At 39.3% G+C, this 20978-nt stretch overlaps 3 protein-coding genes across 4 annotated transcripts; 2 read left to right on the plus strand and 1 right to left on the minus strand.

Annotated features, from left to right (window-relative positions):
- Positions 1 to 7807: 7807 nt before the first annotated feature.
- LOC137108433 (carboxypeptidase O-like) lies at positions 7808 to 12182 on the plus strand. The gene is made up of 9 exons (XM_067492982.1): positions 7808 to 7933; positions 8626 to 8668; positions 8771 to 8872; positions 8991 to 9095; positions 9226 to 9342; positions 9661 to 9754; positions 10098 to 10300; positions 11351 to 11435; positions 11523 to 12182. The coding sequence occupies exons 1-9, from the start codon at positions 7866 to 7868 to the stop codon at positions 11789 to 11791; spliced, it is 1086 nt and encodes a 361-aa protein (XP_067349083.1). The 5' UTR covers positions 7808 to 7865; the 3' UTR covers positions 11792 to 12182.
- Positions 11523 to 13898, minus strand: nudt15 (nudix (nucleoside diphosphate linked moiety X)-type motif 15). 2 transcript variants are annotated; one of them, XR_010912196.1, is made up of 4 exons: positions 13609 to 13898; positions 12824 to 13020; positions 12555 to 12729; positions 11523 to 12438 (listed from the first exon to the last, which is right to left on the minus strand). XR_010912196.1 is itself a non-coding variant. In XM_067492983.1 (3 exons), the coding sequence occupies exons 1-3, from the start codon at positions 13755 to 13757 to the stop codon at positions 12605 to 12607; spliced, it is 471 nt and encodes a 156-aa protein (XP_067349084.1). In that variant the 5' UTR covers positions 13758 to 13898; the 3' UTR covers positions 11523 to 12604. The 2 variants fall into 2 exon arrangements, 1 of the variants encoding a protein (XP_067349084.1); XM_067492983.1 differs by having other exon boundaries at positions 11523 to 12729.
- A 714-nt stretch (positions 13899 to 14612) lies between these two features.
- On the plus strand, positions 14613 to 20867 carry trim25l (tripartite motif containing 25, like). Its single transcript, XM_067493947.1, has 16 exons — positions 14613 to 15399; positions 15798 to 15893; positions 16032 to 16265; positions 16425 to 16584; positions 16677 to 16709; positions 16808 to 16846; positions 16940 to 16984; positions 17083 to 17136; positions 17234 to 17281; positions 17406 to 17519; positions 17868 to 18113; positions 18266 to 18379; positions 18558 to 18593; positions 18684 to 18752; positions 18861 to 18926; positions 19236 to 20867. Exons 1-16 carry the CDS (start codon positions 14770 to 14772, stop codon positions 19808 to 19810), a joined length of 2559 nt encoding a protein of 852 aa, XP_067350048.1. The 5' UTR covers positions 14613 to 14769; the 3' UTR covers positions 19811 to 20867.
- Positions 20868 to 20978: the final 111 nt, after the last annotated feature.

Here is a 20978-nt window from a genome sequence, read left to right on the forward strand (position 1 = left end):
ATGTAATGTATCTGCCATTTCTAACTCCAAATATTCATAAACAAAAACCAATAATCAGGTGGGAAAAGGTAAAATCCATCCACTGGTACAAATTTCTATTGCGACAAAACATATGGAACCACATTAAACGTGCATAATAATAAAATGTATCTATTTATAATGATAGTGATCTTTTTCAGCCTCACATTTGCTCAGTTCTCCTTGTACTGAAAGTTCTACAGCAGGTACCTACCACTTCGTCACTCAGGCCATGGCCAGCGGTCACCCCAGACCATCCTTTTCACCACCATTTTCAGTCTAAAGAAATTGGAATAAAATATTTTTTACCTCTTATTGTGGCAATATGATTTATTCTTGATAGATAAAGTATATTTCTTCTCAAAACTTTATTAATCAATGTCTTCCAAACACATCACAGTGTAAATTAAAACACAATTAACATTTGAGAAAAAGAGGAATCTGTCTGAAAATAAAATTCTTCCAACTTCATGGGCAACTCTTCATGCTAACTCTCTTCAATAGTTTAGTCCAGTGGATTCAAACCTAGTGTAAATTCCAAGATAAATCGGATCATTTGTAAGATGATTAATGGAGGAAAAAGAAAAACCAAACTATTCCTATGCAAATATATATTTACATTTTACACTTTTGACAAATATTGGAAAATTAACCCACATTTGTGCATCTTGTCTATCAGTCACAGAGTCGCACTGTCTGCTGTCAGGTTCTTGAAAAGGTCAGAATCATTTTCTCTGACAGCAATTTGAGTCTTTTCGAGCTCATCATCTGTGCCATCTTTAATTCTTGGCTGTTTGACAGATTTTATCCCAGGTTCATTTACTTCACATAATTAAAGACATCGAAAGGCTACCACTAGTACATTAACAAGCCATGGGAAACTCTGTGCAGACTGAAGTTACACTGATACTGTAATATATTTGGGATCTTTAGTGTTTATTGTCCAAAGGCCCCAAAACCTACCTGCCAAGGTTTTCTTATAATCATAGTCGGAATGTGCTGCTGAAGTTGTACCTTAAGACTAAGCAGTCTGAGTTTATTGTTGTGAAGAGAGGTCAGGCTCTAATTAAATATTCTAAACTAATTACAGGGTGCTTGACATGGAGAAGGGGTCCTCCCAAAGCACAAATGTCACTCATGGGGCCCTGGTGAAATGACTCTCTTGACCCTTGACTTTCTCTTCTCTTGATTACAGGATTTGTGTCAAGACTTTATTTAGGGGTCCTCCGACATTAATTGTTTTAATTCCCTTTCAGCAAATTGATAGCTCAGCAACTGTGTTTTTCCTAGGTATGAATGCTGAGGATTTCTCTCTTCTAGTGACTAACCTCGAGGCCTGTCAGGATGTCATGGGGACAAAGAGCCACTATTCTGTGTAGTTTAGAGAAGAGTACCAGCTACCTTCACCTAAATTGTCTGGTGACAGAGGACGGTGCCATGGTTACAGATAGGTCTTTGAGATAAAGCACATCCTGTCTTTTTGATGTGAATTGCACTGTTTGCTATGATTTGTTTCAAACTGGTTTCTTGGAGATTCTGCGTAGCCTGTGGAACAACTGTTAAATTTTCCATTTTGGTATTTGGCTGACTCGCATGAATAAGGTGAGAAGTTCTGGGACCCCTGAAGTGCAACGTGATGGCTTTGTTTATGCAGAATGATCTCAGAGTGCCTCAGGGTTTAGCTCATGTGTTAGCACTTGAGAAACGATACTATTACCTTGAAAAAAAAGTCTATAGGCTGCGAAGGAGGAGGGCTTCAAGATTTGTATTTTGTTATGTGGTTGCTGTCAGTCTAGTTGACAGCTCTACAAGTACTCTTGTTTCTTTTATGCAGCTCCTTGTGTGTAGGAGGTATGCTGGTATTTCTTCCGCATTTAAAAGATAACGCCTTAAAGTATTGCCAAAAGTCTCCCCCTTCCATGCCCTCATCTAAAACTTCCAATGTTACGCCAGCTGCTCCATATTGATTTTTCACTGTATGCAGGTCTTCATGACCAGCATGTCTGATGAGATGAGGAACTGTTCACCTTCACAGCGTGACCTTCTCATGCATCACAGTGTCAGAACATCCTGCTCCAGTAGAGGTGCTTTGTTGGTATACGCTGTGTAAATATCCACTCAACTCAGGTAAAGCAATAAAGGTGCTGATTTGTGTAAAAGAATGTCAGTTTGCTAATATGGGCAAAGGGATAGCACACAGAATATAATCTTTTATCAACAAAGTAAGGGTTTAATAGAGCAGTTTCTCAGCCAGTGAGTTGAACATGCAGCAGTAGGGTAGAAAAGAGCCAACAATACCATATGAGGAGATAAGCGTGAATTTGCACAAGCAACACATAAAATAATAAGAAAGCTCATTCATTCCTCATAAATTAAGTGTAAAATGATTTTACACTTAAACTGCAATATTAAACGTCTCTTCTCAGCTAAGACAGCCCAGTTGTTGTGAATACTTACAGAGTTTTAGTGTGGGGATAGGTGACCACTAATAGACAAGATAAAATTTAATTTTACATGTTTAATTTCTCTTTACCTGTGGAGCAAAGTCTGTGGTTAAAAAGAAAAGAAGGATGTGTATGTCCCATACAAATTCACCTAAAAATTCTAATTTTCAGAGGTCTTCAGTAATTTGTTTTATTTCTAAACAGTGACAAACTGTGAAAATGTGTTTTCTTTGCCAATGTCACCTGCACATCCTCACCTGTTCGTAAGGGGGAAACTTGTGTTACGTCGCCCAACATACACACTCTTGATGCACAGTAAGGTTTAGGAAACCCTCTGCGTGACCATGTGAAATACATCATCAGCAATCTGTTTCTCACATCGATAATTTATTTCACTCATAAATTAGTTCTCATCCCAGTTCATGTGTGCTTCTCAGTATTATGCTGATCTCCTTCTCATAATAGTTGTTGACAGACATGTACAGTAAGCTCACATGAAAAAACCCGGATGAAATGTTCTAATATAAGGAAGCAGGTGGCCTCAAATGTGTGTATTTGAAGGTGTTTAACGTGAGAATGCTTGACAGCTTCTTTCTCTGATTTCCAGATATCCTCTTAATCCTGTGAAATCATTATCTGCCTATCAGCACCTCTAAACCTCCAGAGAACGTATTACCACAAACTATAATCTTTATATTTCTATTTGGGCATAGGCGGTCTTTAGTCCCAGGAAGAGTCTTCTCCTAGTTAAACTTCATATGCAAAGGAAAAGTTAAACGAGAAAATTGTTACAGTTCTCCTCTCTGTCTGTTGAAGCTATAAGATGCCACTGTTTTCCCCAGTATTTATTTAGGAGACACCATCTAACATCTTGGGTGGATTGATTTGAGTCTCATGCTACAGTTTCCTTGATTCCCGAAGGTTGTCCATCGTAGCTTTAAGTGTGAAGCTAAAGTCAGAAAAACGAGTTATTACCTTGATGTGAAGCCTGAAAGTACAGGCAAACAGGAAACTTACCCCTGAACTCAAGCTAAACTAAACATGTACTCAGTAGAGTATTTGTGACACCTAACTGACATAATTCTATATTGACTTTGTTGGTAGTTGTATTTTTAACTTTAAAGCTAGAAGCAAATTAGCAGGTTTTTCCTGTTTCCTGTCCTTATGCTATAATAATAGTTGTTGTATCTGAGACTTGCTGTATTGCTTGCTGCCGTATTGTTATTTACTCTGCCCCATAAAGAAAATCTTCTCCTAAACCACCTAAGTCACTAATCCAGAAAAATTGTAGATGTTTTCAGAAAAAGCACCACCCTTAAATCATCATATATTGAACAACAGAGAATAAGATGAGCTTCAATTTCAATTTCACCTAAATTACAAAACAAGCAAAGCTTTTTCTCCTCAGAGACACCACTACAGTTTCTGTAGCTAATAAAAAAAAGCTGTGCAAACAATGATCTCTGCCTTATATTTAAATTCTGATTCAGTGTGTTGTTGTTTTTATTAAACAATATATACAGTATGTAAATTAGATTTTATTCATTGAATCCAGTGTAATAATGTTGTGAGATTAATGATTTACATCAAACACACAGTCAGACACAAATGTCAATCTAGTACTTCACCTCTTTAAACTCACAGACCCAAAGGAACCATTAACCTCCTCAGTAATGTGCACCAAAAACCAGACAGTCTGTACCTTTACAGTCTGTCCAGATGTTGGCACATTTTTTCTTCACCAAATGCACACTCCTAATCTGCATGCCATGAAATAAAGACTCTAATACTGAAATAAAATGCTCCAAGTGGTCATAAAATGTAAAATGGAAACTGTGGGTGATGCAGTGTTTGGCTGGATCTGTCTCCAAATGAGTCCCAGACTAGAAAGATCACAATATGAGTGAGTGCAAAACGTAATTCATCTCTAATACTTGAAAACTAATAAAATGATCTCCCCAGACCAAACTTTAAGATGCAGTCACTGGACTGTGGTTAAAGTAATATTATTCACATACACACAGACGCTTTTTGAACTGTTGTGTCTGAGTGTAACTGAGCGGTCTACCTCTCTCAGGCAAAAGCATTAGTGCTTTTGTTTCTCATATGAAGAAACAGCCCACAATGTGTGCTTTGATTCTCTATGTGGGACGCATACACATACACATCCTGGATTTGTGCACACGGGGCCAAAGATGAGACAGGTCTTGTCTTTATATCTTAAGAGAAGCTCATGAATAGACATGATGCACATGTCAGCAAAGGAGCGGGAACAAAGGCTTGAGTTGATGAGGCAAAGTTAACATGCAAGCATTTTAGCGACAGGGCATGACTACGCAGCAGGCAGGCTGGGGAAAACAGAGCTGAAGAATAAAGAAAAGCCTGCACTCCTAACATAATTAATCTCAATGGGCTAAAGCTTTGATTATAAAGCACAGTCTGGATACTAGTAAGCACTTGTCAAGAATGGCAGGTTACATACATTAATAAAAAAAAATACCTAACTACTTATTGGATCCTATTTTCATCAAGTGATTGTCCATTTAAACTTAATGCATATCCTCCAATTTAACATAAAACTCCCATTGTATCGTTTTAATTGATGTGCAGCTGCCTCGGCCCTGATTTGTCTAAAGTCAGTATTGTACTGACCTCTGCTGGTCGTGTGCTACAATAGGTGCAATCAAGGTGCATGGACTTAGGGAAGCAAACTGAAAAGATGTCTGCAATAACAACTTTATTGTTATTAGATCAACACGTTTTTTTATAGCATCTATCAGGGCCTGTTAGAAGTACAAAGCAAGAGACATTTACGTAGAATATGATATGGAAGTTGGCACAAATGCAAGGGGCGTGTCTCGTAATTGACACGGGTGATAAAGGTAAAACAAATACAGGTGAGGGGTGAGGCCCCAGATGTCTGACAATTCAATGTACTTTAATCAGACCAAATAACGACATCAACCTTTCAACAGGTAGGTACGATTGCAATAAAAGCAGAAAATGAAAAACATTTAAAAAGGTGAAAGCAATATTATCTAAAATGTAAAAAGGTATAGTACTGAACCATAATTAAAAGTTAAAATAAAAAATATCTAATGCCTCCTATAAAAATTCAGTAAGAGGAAACTACTCATTCATGCCCCCTTGATCACTTGCCAATGAACAAAAGTGATGACATTTGTTCATCGTTCGTTGAGAAATTGATTTCTCCCTTAAATATGTTGTTTTAAATAGTCATGTAGAAATGACATTCTTGGTTTTGCAGGTAATAAAATCTTTCATATTAATAACTTTTTTTCACCAGATGAGTGAAAGCCTTTGGGTTTTTTGCGTATTGACAGTTTATACAGGTTTCCCACTTAAAGTTGGCTCTAATAGAATGAATTTTTTAGCTCACTGGTTTCAGAATGGTCACATGCTATGTCACCTCACTTAAATATCTCCTATATTTCTTCCCCTTTTGAAGTTATCATAAGTGGCTCTTTAAAAGTGTCTTGGGTTTAAGTCACTTCATCAAATGTGCCTTTTGAATGATGTCTTTGATGTTCTTTGTAGTGAATGTAGTGCAGTAAACAAGATCTGGTTTAGAGTTAGAGGGTTAGAGGGTCAGGTAAGTTTCCTGTTTGCATGTTCATCTGGGTTATCACATAGTCTTTTTATTCTAAGTAGACCTACAGCTAAACATTTCTTAAGAGAATGAAAAATACTGTATAACAGTTCTTAGCATGAAGGAGTGTTTTAAAATCTGTGGATTTTGTTTAAAGGGAGAAACAGATGGTTTCATCTTTATAAAAAAAACATGTACAACCATTCATCCCCTTATCCCAGCTGTTCTTGGGTAAGAGGTGGAGTTTACCATGGATAGATCTACAGTCTATCTCAGAGCCAGCACAGTGAGACGTACACAGACAAACAACCATTCACACTCACATTCACACCTACGGGGAAGACAGTTTATTCCTCTGGTATAATATAAATACTCAGTTTTAACATATTATAAATGCCAGAAATCCAGTTGTTGTATCACACATGCTGATATCACTCCGTAGGGTAGAAAGTGTACAAAAGATAATGATTCCCTGCATCACATGATAAGTTTATCATGGAAGAAGCAATAACAGAGCATCACAGTAATTACTAAAATAAAAGAATGACTGTAGCTTGACTGACTAATTTATTATTACATACTTAAAAAAAAAAACGAGCAAGCCATGACTTGCACAAGATGGAAGTGTAATCAACACAGATTACAAGAAAGGCTTTGGTTGTTGGTACTCATCCAATATTATCTCATTAAGCTGCTAAAGACACCAGCTTGTAGCATAAAACAGAACAAAAGATTAGCAATATAGCATTAAAATAGTACATTTTCACTTCGATTTACCATTTGATAATATGCCTTTGTCATCATGCTCACACTGAAAACAATACAAGTGGCAGCGGGACAACTGTCTAAGTGCCTGAAGTGTCCACAGCCATGTCAGTGTTAAATAATGATTCGCCTTGAGCTGAACGATAATGGCAGCATGGCATCATCACAGATACATGTGTGGTAAAAACACAAACTGTGCTAACATGCTGGTGGTTAACAGCTTGTTTTTCATATTTACCATTTCGATTTGTGTGGAAGTGTGTTTGCTAATTAGCAGTGAACACGATTAGTAAAAAAGATTAGTTCCAGCTGCTGAGGGGACATCAGTAGTTTTACCAAGTCGATTTATAAATTAACTACATTATTTATATGACAACTAAAATTTAAAAAAATTGTTTATTTTTTTCTAATATTCCTGAATAACAATCCCTGCATTTATGACGCACTACTCTGTGGACTTTGTGCTTTTTCGTTTTGTTTCGTTTTTCGACAACAACATATACTTTACAGAAAGCCAGTCCTAAAGGGAATCTGTTAAACCAGTAATTATTCAAATATCCTCACTTTACAACAGAAAAGTTATTAAATACAAAATACAATGACTCATTAGATTTTACTACAAGGCAGAACTTGATGGAAAATAAACATTTTGTACTTTCTATCCTAACAATGATGGGTCTTGCTGGAAAAGAAGAGAGTAAGGGAGATAACAGCTGCCAGGAAAAAAGCGGACACAGCATTTCAAAGTAACAGCATGCGGTTCAAGTCCAAGTTTTTGTTGCTTTGTTCATAATGGCCATCTGTATTTGGAATACATGCAAATTAAGGGTAATTAATTTCCATTGTAAAAGATACAAAGTAACCTCAAAACTCAGATTAAATATTAACTATTACCATTAATGTGGGTGTGCTCCCAGATGGGCTCTGGCGGAGGCAAAGGTGTATCTTTATCTGATGGAAATTTTCTATAAATCCTGTCACGAGGCCAGTAAATTTCCAGTAGTGGGTCTGTTTTTACTGAACTGACAATGCTGAACTCTGTGGCACTGAACTTCATGGTGCTGCTCTCAGCAATGGGAGCAGCAGTGGTTGAGAGGTGAGTTTTATTCTTGCTGTAAAACGCCCTGATTGGTTTTGCAAACATTTATATAAACTCTTGATTTTGTACTTTGTAGCATCTAAAGTATAAAGAAATAAGTAGCAAAAACTAAAATATTGTAATGCTCCACTAGAAGAAATGTTTATATTTTATATTTTATTAAATTAGGTAATAGTAAATACGTTCATAATGCCAAATTACATTACTATATTCTTTATTAATGAAATTATTACAGTAGTCAAATCTTTGATTAGATGATTGATTTTAATTGCAAATTGCAAAATATTGTCGTAAAATAAACTTGTTATAACCTGACAAACATTAAAAGCACAGGTGTTACAGCCAGAGGGTTAATAGGATGATAAACTTTGATTATTGCTTGAGAAATCCTATATATTTCTTTATTGTCTTATTAATCTGATATATAAAGAGGATTAGAATGACATGAATGGGGTAGGGTTGTAAATAAGGCTTCAGCCTACTACCTCTCAGTGTCATTTGAGAGGACATCAATTATTATATATTAGAGCACTGACTGTAGATTGTGAAAGATGCAATGATATGTATGATGAATGGTCATTTAATTGTAAAGACACAAATTGTATGATTTCTCATGTATCTCATATTTGCGGTGTGTGCAAATATATGTGTGTGTGTGTGTGTGTGTGTGTGTGTGTGTTTGCTTGCAGTAAAGTGGAATACGATTACTACAAATACCATCCCATGCCAGAGGTGAGAAAGCTTGATAATTGTTCTCACACATTAATTTAGCAGACCAATGCACCAAGATGTGCACAGATACGCAAACACTCTAATGTGTAAAATGCTCTGCAGATCACCAACTGGATGGCTCAGCTAGTGAAGGAGCACCCTGATGTTGTGAGCATTCTGAACTATGGCCAGACATATGAGAACAGGAATATTAGCTTGCTCAAGGTAATCCAAACTAATAAGTGTGTATTTCTAAACAGAAATACCTGCAAATACCTGCAGGATATTCAAGAGTATCATTATTAATATCATTATCAATATTTTATGTATGTTTGACTCCCAGATTGGTCTAAATACTGGAGAGAAAAAGAAAGCTGTCTGGATGGACTGTGGGATACATGCTAGGGAATGGATCGCCCCGGCCTTCTGTCAGTATTTTGTTGCACAGGTACGAGACAGGTACTCATTTAAGGACTAGTATTTGTCCTTTATATCCGTCAACACCAATTTGGTATTACCGAAAACATTATATCCGCAAATACCAACGTGATCCTTTTTTGCTTGCTTTCTCCAATCAGATCTTGCAAACATACAAAATAGACCCCAAAATGGAAGAAATGATGAAGAACATAGACTTCTATGTCACTCCTGTGCTCAACATGGACGGCTACATCCACTCCTGGAAAAACAGCTCAGTAAGTGGTTTTATTTATTGAATTGCTCCCGTGCTTTAGCTCCAAGCTCTAAAACCACAGATGAAGAGGAAATAAGAGAATGATAGTTAAGTTCCAATAAGCTACAATTTAATCAGTGAAGAAATTGATGCTGGACATGCCCCAAGTACTACATCATCTAATTTTCAAACTAAATTAAATGGAAAAAATGATGTTAATCAGCAAAGCAAGGCAGCATTAAGTCTGTACAGAACAGTCAAGTGGCCATTTTATTTATTACTAATTTGATAGAATGATGAGCCAGCTGATTTACCTGACTGACCACTGTGCCCTGTTTAGACACGACTGTGGAGGAAAAACATGTCACCGGGACCTTCAGGCTGCGACTGTTACGGCACAGATCTCAACCGCAACTTCGATGCCAACTGGGGCTGTGAGTGTCGTGGCAGCTCTCATCAGCACTTTGCTTTACGAGCAACAGATCAGTTCAGCAGTCCAACTTAGCGCAGATATTTAACTGACTTTTCCCTAGATGCAAGGGCTGTAACATAATGTTTTAAAGGATTACCCCTGTGATTTATGTATAATGTGATTTATAATGAAAAGCCTTAATCCTACACTTTCCACAATACAACTCTTTCATAAAAGGAGACATATTATGCTTTTCATGATCTGATGTAATATGCAATATATTTAAGATAGGTCAACTTGCTAACCGAAGAGGACAACTACAACTATACTTGATTTAAAATTTCTTCTTTTGGCTGTATTCACAGCAATCGGTGTATCATATAACTGTTGCTCATCCATCTTCTGTGGGCACAAAGCTGTTTCTGAGCCCGAGACCCAGGCTGTGACTGACTTTGTAGGCCGCCAGAAGGACGACTTCCTGTGTTTCCTCACCATCCACTCCTACGGCCAGCTGCTCCTGCTTCCCTATGGACACCCCAATTTCACTGCCTCCAACTACGATGAGCTGGTATTTACATCTCCAAACATGTCTAAGAATGAACATGCCCGAATAATATTTCACCTAATATCACTTAACAATTAAGCACAAACAGTGTTTATACTTTTTCATAGCCTGATTATGATTATCATTGCATGTTTCTACATTAATAAAAAGAACTGACTGCATATTGCCATACGAACCGAGCATATTCAAATCATAAAATGCAGTAAATGAAACAATCTGTGAAAAACACTCCGTTACACGCAAATATTGATTTATTTCAAGGTTTTGGATTTAATATTGTTTGGTGGACATACAATACAGTTGGCTGGTGCATAGAAAAATGCATTAGGACTTCACACAGTGAATACAAATCACACAGAACAGATGTCATTAAGACACTCAGCATCTGAGAGCAGTCAATCCTCATCTGCCAAAACTGAGCAGAACAGAGAAAGCTGTGAAACACTGATAGTGGAAAACAAGGGGCTGGATGTTGTTAGCAGGGAGGCAGCGGCAGGTAATAACCCACTGAAGAGAATTAGGCATTCAAACTACACCGTCGTTCTCGTGCTCGGCAGGATACAGAGTCACATTAGACTTTCAGGGATGGTATGAGAAAGTCTTCAATTACAGTATGATTCCCAAACGAATGAACCTGGCTCAGGATTAATTTGAGAACACCAAGACTCTAAATCCAAAGCAAGAACATCCTGTCGGGTCGTCTTGATTAGTAAATTTCTACATATATGTACAGTACTACAAATATCTAGTTCTGACTGGGTGATTATCATTAATACAGATGCGTCACACCTAATTTTAAAGTGATGATTTGTGACATCCAAAGTGTGATTTCCTGAACAGAACATTGCTGGTCGGTGTAGGGGTTTCAACACAGCTAGATTATTTTCCTATAAAAGCATAAAACACCTGTACACAGAACAATGGGCTGCCTCTAATAGGTTTTTCTACAAGAAACTAAAACATTAGCAAAAGTCTTGAGTTTTTCTGTAAAGACAATGTTTGGATTGGCTATTTGGCCCTTTAATGAACTTGACAAAATGTCTACTTTCTCAGATGAAGGTGGGTTTGGCTGCAGCACAGGAAATTTGGAAGGCCCATGGGAAGAACTACACTGTAGGAACCTCACCAAATGTTTTGTGTAAGTAAACTCACAATGAAAATTTATGTGAGCGAAACTGCTAGTTATTGTGTCTGAGAAAGTAAAACTTGTGAATTCCATTTACAGATCCCAACTCTGGCTCGTCCAGAGACTGGGCTCGGCTGCAGGGCATCCCCTTCAGCTACACCTTTGAGCTGAGAGACAATGGGACATTTGGATTTGAGCTGCCGGAGGATCAGATCCAGCCGACCTGTGAAGAAGCCTACAGAGGAGCCTTGTACATCATCACATATGTACACGATAAGACCTTTAATGGTGCCGTGGCCACTGCTGCTGCAACCCTGTGGACCATGCTGTTAGCAACAGGTGTCACCTCCAGCATCACTCTCATGTGAGGTGGAACAAAAACTGTCCGAAACTCAACCAACTGCTATATGACATTGCTGGTCGTTTCCTATTTATGGCACTAACATTAAATTAAGACTTTTTCCAGCTAGACTAAAATGACTACATGAATGAAAAATTCAAGATTCATCCAGATGATGTCATCTAAAAGAGTTTTTTCAGTGTTCTGTGTATTTAAGTCATGGAGTTTCCAAGATTGTCCTTACTTGAGGTAGAATGATTTTATGTTCATAAACTGTGATAAATAGTGTATAGTTATTATAGTTTATGATAAATATATATTACCCCATATTTGGTCAGTAAGCAATACTGCATTTTTAGTTAAAATATTATTAATATTGTCTTGAAAGATATTTTCAATTTTCACTTTCCACAAATGTCATATACAAGAAATAGTTGTTGCTTTGGACTATTTGTTTTCATCAGTTAATATCATGACATAATCCCGGCGACTTGAAGAATTTTCTTGTAAAGAATCAAATAATAAAATATTAAATATTTCTCGTGTTTATTTATCAACCCTTTGTGATGCCAATTTGTTAACCTAATCTAAATAACATTTTATACAAGCTTAAAATCTGGATAAAATCACAACGGACTAATCCATCAGTCCAAAAAGATCCAGTCCCCTGTGAACCTGAACGGTATAAGCAGTTACAGATAATGAATGTAATCACAGTATTTAAAATAACAGAACAACAAAGTGTATTGTAAACCAATCAATTATGTAATCCAATAGTTTTTAAAAGGTACCTTGTCCTTTGGGAAAGAGGAACCTTTCTCTTGATGTAACAGGCTGGTTTTTAAGGTTGAGTTTTGATATCTGTGTCTTTCTTGAATGGCTGAAAGCCTTGTTGCCTCAAACTAGCCAAGGAAAAGAAGAGCTGCTCCTCAGGTGGAAGTTGATCCCAGTGTGTCCATGTCCAAGCTGGGAGGGAGAGAACCACACAATGAACAGCTTAGATAAGTAGGTAGGTGATAGAAATTATTCAGAACGTGCTGTGCAACAGCCCTTCACATACCCTCATTCTTCTCCGGTTCTAGGTTCTCTGGCTCTCCTGACTGCTTCCTGTCCAGTTCTCCTTGCATGATTATGGTGACATAGTGGTACCGCTCCTCTACTCTGATGCTGTTCAGCACTGATGCAAAGTGGACATTCACCAAATGCACCCCTGCTTCCTCCAGCACTTCCCTCTGAGCACACTGCTCCCATGTCTCTCTTTCAATGATACAGAACCAGTGTCATTCACCATTTCAAGATGGGTCACATATTTGTTTGTTTATATACTTTAATATTTCTTTGTATTTCATCAATATCTTATCACTTATCGCTTTTATAGATTTTAAATGTGCTCTAAAAATAACTTTGACTTACTAATTTGAGGAACTTACAGTAAATAAGACTGCCTCTTGAATTACTCAATCAATCATTGGCTTACAGTTATGGATTTTAAAAACAATATTTGCCCCCGCGCTAATACTGTACACCAAACTGCATTCAGAAAAACACAAATTCGCATTTGTAAACACTTACGTTACATGTACTTTTAAAAACGCAAATTCATAACATGTCTCAATATTTGATGACTACTGCGGGAAAATCCGGTACTTTATTAACTATAATAAATGTATCGTATTACAATTTCCATTTAAATGAGAGAAAAACATCTCAGTGTAAGAGAAGTTTTATGAAGCCAACTTGCACAATAACCTATTTTTGCCTAATGTGAAGTCCACTGAAAGACAATAATAAACTGGATGCGTCGCGTACTTTCGCTGCCGACAATTAAATTTGTTATCGACCTACCCAAACTCCAAATGACCACCGGGGAGCTGGTACATCCCTTTGCCCACTGCAGTCTTCCGTTTTCCCAGGAGGACACAGCCGGGGTGGGCCGAGTCTGTAACCAAGACCCCGACCCCGACTCCTGGACGTTGAACAGTTTTATTTGACATCTGGATCAATGTAAAAAAAAACGACTTAGGAATTTAATCAAGTTAGCATAGGAGGCTAACGTTAGCATAACCTCCAGCGCTGATGGATACACGGTAGGTGCAAGATGTTTCACTTGCGCGTACTTCCGCATTCGCTTTAGACCTCGTTATTATTTTGACACATAAACGCGGAAACCTACTTCTGCTTGTGTGTCTGCTGGTCTGAGACACTTGTGCCCTCTGGTGTCTGGATGGACACTACACTGTTCACGTCATGCACACTTATGCTCAGTGTACTTGTGTCTTGTAATGTTGTATGTGAGCCACTTTGATGAAATATTTTAGTTTATTTATCTGATATTTACACTATAATATCTAGGTTTCTCATAAATTACTATTCAAGGAACTTTTTTCTGCTTGAACCTCTTGTTACATTACAGATGTACCAACAAAGAAATATTTGTCCCTTTAAATTTCTCAGATGGTTTCATGTAAAGGAGAACCAGTGAGTTAAAATTAACTACAATAAAATACATCAAATTGCTAAAAGACCTAAATTCTACTTTTGCATTAATGTGTCAGTATTACAAATGTAATATTAAGTACATATAAAGTACTTTTTGTTACTAATAATCTGTACGTTTACTGACACTGAATTGTCAGTAATTGGAAATTCTGAATTGGAAATTCAGTGTTTGTACATTGTGGTATTGGTTTGCTCTCTTCCACCACTTATCTGCCGAAATGATTTAATGATTGGCCCATTTACACCTATACTCTTGTGGCATTTTTCAGTTTTCCACCGACACCCGTTTTCCTCGCTAAACCTGCCCAGTGGCTCTGGCCCCACCCAGCTTACCTCTCCCTGCTCTCACCTGAGAGACAGTATTTTACTGCTGTCAGCCGGGCTAAACCTACCTCTTTACATCTCTGGACTTTTCTCTTCTGCTGTATTTCTGCAAATTTGTAGAATTAGAGTTTTATACCTGATACCCATCTCTCTCTGTTTTCTCAGTTTCTTGTGTGAGCCACCATGAGTGGAAAACTGTGGACAGAGGAGCAGTTTAACTGCCCTGTGTGTCTGGATCTTCCTAATGATCCAGTTACCATCCCTTGTGGGCACAGCTATTGCATGGCCTGCATCAAGGATTACTGGACCAAGGATGACCCTAAAGGCATCTACAGCTGCCCACAGTGCCGGCAGACATTCTGCCCCAAGCCCTCCTTGTCCAGGAACACCATGCTGGCAGAGGCTGTGGAGCAGCTCCGGAAAGGGGCCCCCAAAACGGACGTACGTGAATCTATCCGTAGTGCCCGTGGGATCTCCTCTTCATCATCTCGATCCAAAGGGAAGCTGTCCTCCTCAACAGTACTGTGTGACATGTGCAAAGAAGACCAGCGAGCAGCAGTCAAGAGCTGTCTGATGTGCATGAGCTCCTACTGTGAAGCCCATCTAAAGCCACACCAGACCCAGAAGGGCATGAAGGAGCATGAGCTCATCCCACCCACGGGCAATCTGGCTGAGAAGATCTGCACCCAGCACAAATACCTGCAGGAGTTCTTCTGTCGCCAGTGTAAGGTGTTCATCTGCTGGCTCTGCACCAGCAATCAGCACAAGGGCCACGAGTCTGTGTCCGCCAAGGCCGAGCGCTTGGAGAAACAGGTAGGCAAGAATGGATGCTGGTGGGGCCTTCGAACTGTTACCAGAGTGTGTCGAACTGTTCACTGTTGAACCACACGATGTAAGACAAGGAAGGTCTGCTTTGAATAATCTGCCATTCGTCACAATGAAATCATTGTCTGATTGTAGAAAGAAAAATAAAATTTGTCATCTTATTTCTGACTTGTTTCTCTTAGCATTGTCTTTATCTGCCATTACTGCTTCTTTTGTGTATGACAGTGTATCCAGCCAGGCTGAGGGCATTCCTAACAACATTCCTGTCCATTCATAACATGTCACCTTCCCACGTTGCCTCTTCCTTTTCCCCCATCGGCTGTTTCTTTCTTTGTCTCTGAGTGCAAGGTTGATGTGATGTCATGTATTCATGTATCCGTCTGTAGAAAGTGCTGTCAGATCTGCAGGCGGAGAATCAGCAGAGACTGAAAACCAGGGAGCAGGAACTGAAAGACATGAGGAAGACGATGGAGGGACTAAAGGTTGGTCAGCAGTTTTGTTTTTCAGCTTTGTTCTGGTAAACTTGAACTTTCTGAAACAGAAAACCACATTTCTTATAAAATCAATACTTCTATTCCTGAGACACGATCTCCTCATCATCTTCTTCCTTACATGTTCAGCATTCTTCAGACAGGGTGCACGACGACACCGAGCAGATGCTGTTGGAGCTGCAGCACTCGGTGGAGCGTCTGCAGGAGCTGCTAGAGGAGGCTCTGGACCACGCCACCCTGGAGAAAATGGGCCAGGCCCAAGAGGTGGTCGACAGCCTGGAGGCTGAGATCAAGGTGCTGAAGAAGAGGGACACAGAGATGAAGGACCTTGTCAACTGCGAGGACCACATCCACTACCTGCAGGTAGGCTATGGGGCAGATGTGGTAATGGAAGGTTGGGATTTAAATAAGCACCTCATGAGGATCTAAGACACAACAAAAATGTGAAAAAGTGGGAACACAAAACTCGACTAGAAAAGCTGTACATTTTGAGTTTCCTCTAAAAGTCATACTTTCTTTCAGACATATGAGTCCATGTGTACTCCCCTTGAATCAGGGGACCTGCCCACTGTGGTGTCCAATCCAGAAGCTTCCTTTGACGCTGTAGGAGACATTATTCTGGCCCTCAGGGAACGAGTGGAGGACCTGTGCAACCAGGAGCTGGGCAAGATTACCAAACAAGGTCTGTTAGAAATGCACTTTGACATTTTCAGACCCTATTTCCTTTTTCGGTCTTATTTGTTTTTTCATTTTATTGTCTGTTCTTCCTTCCAGTCAATGACACGACACTGTTTACTTTAAAAGGCTGTAAGTTCTCAACATGTTTCTGATTCATATGAGCACATTAATAGCTGTAGCAGTGTTGGCACTTTTGATTAACTGTGGTGTCTTCTTGTCCTATGCAGCCAACCGGAGCACAGGACAGAAAGGAGGGTTTCTTAAATGTGAGAATATATTAAAGAACTTTATTTTTCAGCACACTAAAACACACTTTCAACACATTACTTTAAAATAGTGATTTCCTTTTTTTCTACTAGTGTTTTCTGGTCTGGGTTCCCACAATATGATCAGCCGTTCACCAGGTATGTTTGACGTTTTACTACATCAATACCGTCAACGATTGCTCTCGTATTCTGTACACATAGTCAATAAATGCATAATTTATTTTCATGTCTTGCAGTTTCACCACCAATTATCTCAAGTGGAGCACGGAGTACAGACAGGCGAGGACTTGGTACTGCACCCTGACTCTTTATACTACGCATACTGTATGTAATAACAAAAGAAGTCATTAAATACATATACATAAACGCTCAGATTCTTTTATGCAGGTAGAGGCATCAAAAGCCAAGATGTAAGGAGCAGAGACACGCCACAAGGTGAGACTGTGTGTGCTGCTAAAAGGAAAATTACCCTCAGACCTGCAGCAAAAGTCATAACATGGATGGAGCAGTAAAATAATTTGTGAAAATGTGTAAAAATTGCACTTCCTTCTTGTTGTAGAGAGAGGAAACATGAGCTCCTCCAGACTGCGAGAAAGACAGAGGAGAGAGGAACAAGAGAGAGGCAGGTTCTTCAGAGGACTGGCAACAAGTTGCAATAACTCCAACTTTGAAAAAAAGACCTCCTGACAATTTATACCACAATGATAATATGTATATTAAATTAAGATGTAATAATGACATCATCAGGGTTATCTCAGCTTGGTCGTAAGTGCAAACTCAAGCTGTTTGGTAGATGCATGTAATTAGCAGGTAGGCTGTGCCAGAAAGCTTATCACGGAGCAGATGTGGTAATGGAAGGTTGAAATTTAAATCAGCTCCTCATGAGGACAAGAAAAATGGGAAAAAGTGAATGCGAAAGGGATGGGATCTTGTTCAGGAATGGGAAAGTTTGTTTTTTCCAGAACTTTGTCATATTTTGTCATGTCGTGTTATTAATGGTCTCGGATCAAAACCCAACCTTGATCTTACATGTCTTCCAAAACAGCAAGGGAGACCAATAACCGACCCAGCCCAACTCCCAGTCGTAGAGAGTCCCAATCCCTATCGAGCAGGACCAATCAGGACCAGGCACCCAGCCCAACTCCCATTTCAAGAGAGCCCAAAAACCTCTGGAGCAGGTCCAGTAAGAGCCACGCTGCCCCTGCTGCAGATAAGACCCCAACTCCAATCCAAACTAATCCGGCTCCTGCTCCTGCATCAAGTGGAGGTACAGTTCAGTCCCTACATTTAGATAAAAGCAAAAATTAGAATCATTGTCATTTGCTCCCACCAACTTGATAAACCTGTATAATGCAGCAAACTAATACTCATGCAGCAGTGTAACATGTTCATCCATCCTCCATCCTTATGCTCTGTCAGGCTTCAACCGCATGGCATCAATTACCAGCCTCTTTCGCTCCCGTCGCCATGGCACCACCAAGGCCACACCAGCTACCATGACCAGTAGCACACCATCAGCAGGAGGAAACCAATGTAAGGCCTGACTCCATCTCTGTATTGTCCTTTAATAGAAATAATTGTGACTAGGCACGTCACACAGGAAGCTTGAAATTAAATAATTATTGTCTTGAAACAACTTATGTAGCTCAAAAGTGCAAAATGTAGATTATATTATGTTCTGTCTAAATGTGCTACTCTGGCTACTCAACAGGGGGAATGGTTGCTCTGCCCGAAACACCAACAGAAGGTAAGATGAGTAAAGGCAATGTCTGTCTAGGATATTTAGTCCTCGTGTGTGTTTCACAAGTGTATTAAATACCACTTTGGGATTTGACAGTTGATCCCAGTCTCTTCTTGGACTCACCCACCTCCAACCCCGTGAATAACGTCCCTGCTTTCCCTGGATGTGAGTTATTTCAGCTTAAGACAAATTTGAAAACTATGCCAAATAAAATAAGGCTGGAAAATGTTCTTCTTTGTGCATGAAGTGACATATCGTTTGATTCATTTCCAGTGAGAGAAATCAACATTGATAGCATCCAGGCTCCAGAGCCGAGGACCAGAGAGGAGTTCCTGGAGTGTAAGCCTCAATGTGTTCACTACAAAATAAAATTTGAGATATTAAATGAGTTAAAGTGCTGAATAGATTAAGCACTGAATAACAACTGCGTCTGCAGCAAAAGTTGATTACAATGATCTGTATATTCCAGAGGAAATGAAAAAAGTAATCATCAGGATTAGTATTCTGTGTCACACCATCTCCAGTAACTGAAGTTTCATTTAGTAGCACTTGTCCAGCAGTTTTAACCAATTTTTTTTTCAAGGCCAAGATTAAACTTAATTTTCAAGTGTATGCGGGTAAGTGGTCATTAAACCCTCTGTCTTCTAGACTCTGTGATCTTGACCCTTGACCCAAACTCGGCGCACCGACGGCTGGTTCTCTCTGAGAGCAACACCAAAGCAACCCTGCAGTCGGTGGCGCAGCCATACCCTGACACTCCCCAACGCTTTGACGGCTGGACCCAGGTGATGTGCCAGAGCCCACTGTACGCCGAGCGCTGCTACTGGGAGGTGGAGTGGAGAGGCAGAGGCTCCTCTGTAGGTGTAGCTTACGGAGCACTGAGCAGGAAGGGCTCTGACGCCAGGTCGGGGCTGGGTTACAATGCTCAGTCCTGGACCCTGGAACTATCGGACACCTGCTGCTCAGCAATGCACGACAACGAGAAGAAGGACATACCAGTCACCTATTCCCCACGGGTGGGCATCTACCTGGATCTGTCCATGGGAAGGCTGGTGTTCTACAGCGTGGCAGAGAACATGACGCACCTACACACCTTCCGTGCTAACTTCACCCAGCCCCTTTACCCTGCCTTTGGGGTGGGGAGTGGAGTCGGGGTGGGTCTGGACTTCGCCCTTGGACAGTTCAGTTCCAGTTCTGACAGCATTAAGATCTGTCCAATGTAAAGATGTAGGCCGGAAGGTTTAGTGAGTGGATATTAATGCTGCTAATAGCTGACATCAGAGTTTAGTGCAGCTTGAAAGTGTTCATGCTGATCAAACTTTATCAAAACTGTTAGGAAACAATGACTGAAGGTTTTTGGAAAGTTTCTTTAATAAGAAGAAGCTTCTTTTATAATATTTTATATGTAAAGAACTATTGTATGGATCACCAAATTTAATCCAGACCTTTAAGGACTCTATGGATCAGTTCTAATGGATTTTGGTGATCATCTCATCTTCCATTAAGTTGAAATGTTGTTTTTCCATTACTTTGGTTCAGTGTAGGAGTGAGTGTATTGTCATTTGCTGTTACAAAATGAATGATTCAAAAAGTATCATCAGAAACTTTGCTTAAAGTATCATAAGTATCTGCATATACATTATCCAGATTGGAACCTTACAGTGTACCTTGATGATATTTTTCATGGTGTTGGACATAAATTATTTTGGGTTTTTCTTTGCACAAGCAAAAAAAACGTTGGGACAGGTGTTCCATATTAAATAAATGCATATTACTCGAATATTATTAATTCTGTGGAAAGTGGTTAAACTACACATATTTTTTAAAACTGGTTAGGTTTAGGTAGTTAGACCCGCACACCCATGATCTAAACACAGATGTTTCCATCCTAATTAAGAATATTAGTTCAAGTTGATTGTGCAGAGCTCTTAGCATTGCTACAGACTCGGTCATGCTTCACAAAACAGTTCAGTTTTTACTTCTACTTCCCACAGTCACAGACTGGAAACGTGTCAGAAAGCATGAATCATAATATGTACAACAGGGAAGTGGAGGGAATATCTCAGAGGCTCAAACTGAAAAAGTAGTTTGAACAGTACAAAGGTATTTAGGTGGAGGATTGTTAAAAGTACAAACATATCACAGTTTGTTGTGGAGATTACTGACAAACACATCTATGTCCAGTAGTTAAGAATGGTGATGTTCAGACTGAACCAAAGTTCAATGCATCGTAAGGCGTTGGCTTTATGGCAACCACAATTCCGTGTCTAACTCTAGGCTGGGGCAAATAGAGGGGGGGGGTGTTTGACTTTCTTGTGATGTATTTGCTACTGTTTTATGCATGTTAATATAAATTCAAATGCATTTAGTTTTACTGACCAAATATCATTA

This window comes from Channa argus, chromosome 23 (assembly GCF_033026475.1).
Source record: "Channa argus isolate prfri chromosome 23, Channa argus male v1.0, whole genome shotgun sequence".
Taxonomy (NCBI): domain Eukaryota; kingdom Metazoa; phylum Chordata; class Actinopteri; order Anabantiformes; family Channidae; genus Channa; species Channa argus.

Excerpts from the sequence above, each read along its gene's own strand:
- LOC137108433 (XM_067492982.1), top strand. The coding sequence starts at position 7,866 with ATGCTGAACTCTGTGGCACTGAACTTCATGGTGCTGCTCTCAGCAATG. Across the intron at positions 8,669-8,770 it reads AATACCATCCCATGCCAGAG|ATCACCAACTGGATGGCTCA; the intron begins GTGAGAAAGCTT and ends AATGCTCTGCAG. Across the intron at positions 11,436-11,522 it reads AACCTCACCAAATGTTTTGT|ATCCCAACTCTGGCTCGTCC; the intron begins GTAAGTAAACTC and ends TTCCATTTACAG.
- nudt15 (XM_067492983.1), bottom strand. The coding sequence starts at position 13,757 with ATGTCAAATAAAACTGTTCAACGTCCAGGAGTCGGGGTCGGGGTCTTG. Across the intron at positions 13,021-13,608 it reads GGTGGTCATTTGGAGTTTGG|AGAGACATGGGAGCAGTGTG; the intron begins GTAGGTCGATAA and ends TATCATTGAAAG. Across the intron at positions 12,730-12,823 it reads AGAACCGGAGAAGAATGAGG|CTTGGACATGGACACACTGG; the intron begins GTATGTGAAGGG and ends TCTCCCTCCCAG.
- trim25l (XM_067493947.1), top strand. The coding sequence starts at position 14,770 with ATGAGTGGAAAACTGTGGACAGAGGAGCAGTTTAACTGCCCTGTGTGT. Across the intron at positions 15,894-16,031 it reads AGACGATGGAGGGACTAAAG|CATTCTTCAGACAGGGTGCA; the intron begins GTTGGTCAGCAG and ends TTACATGTTCAG. Across the intron at positions 16,585-16,676 it reads GGGCAAGATTACCAAACAAG|TCAATGACACGACACTGTTT; the intron begins GTCTGTTAGAAA and ends TCTTCCTTCCAG.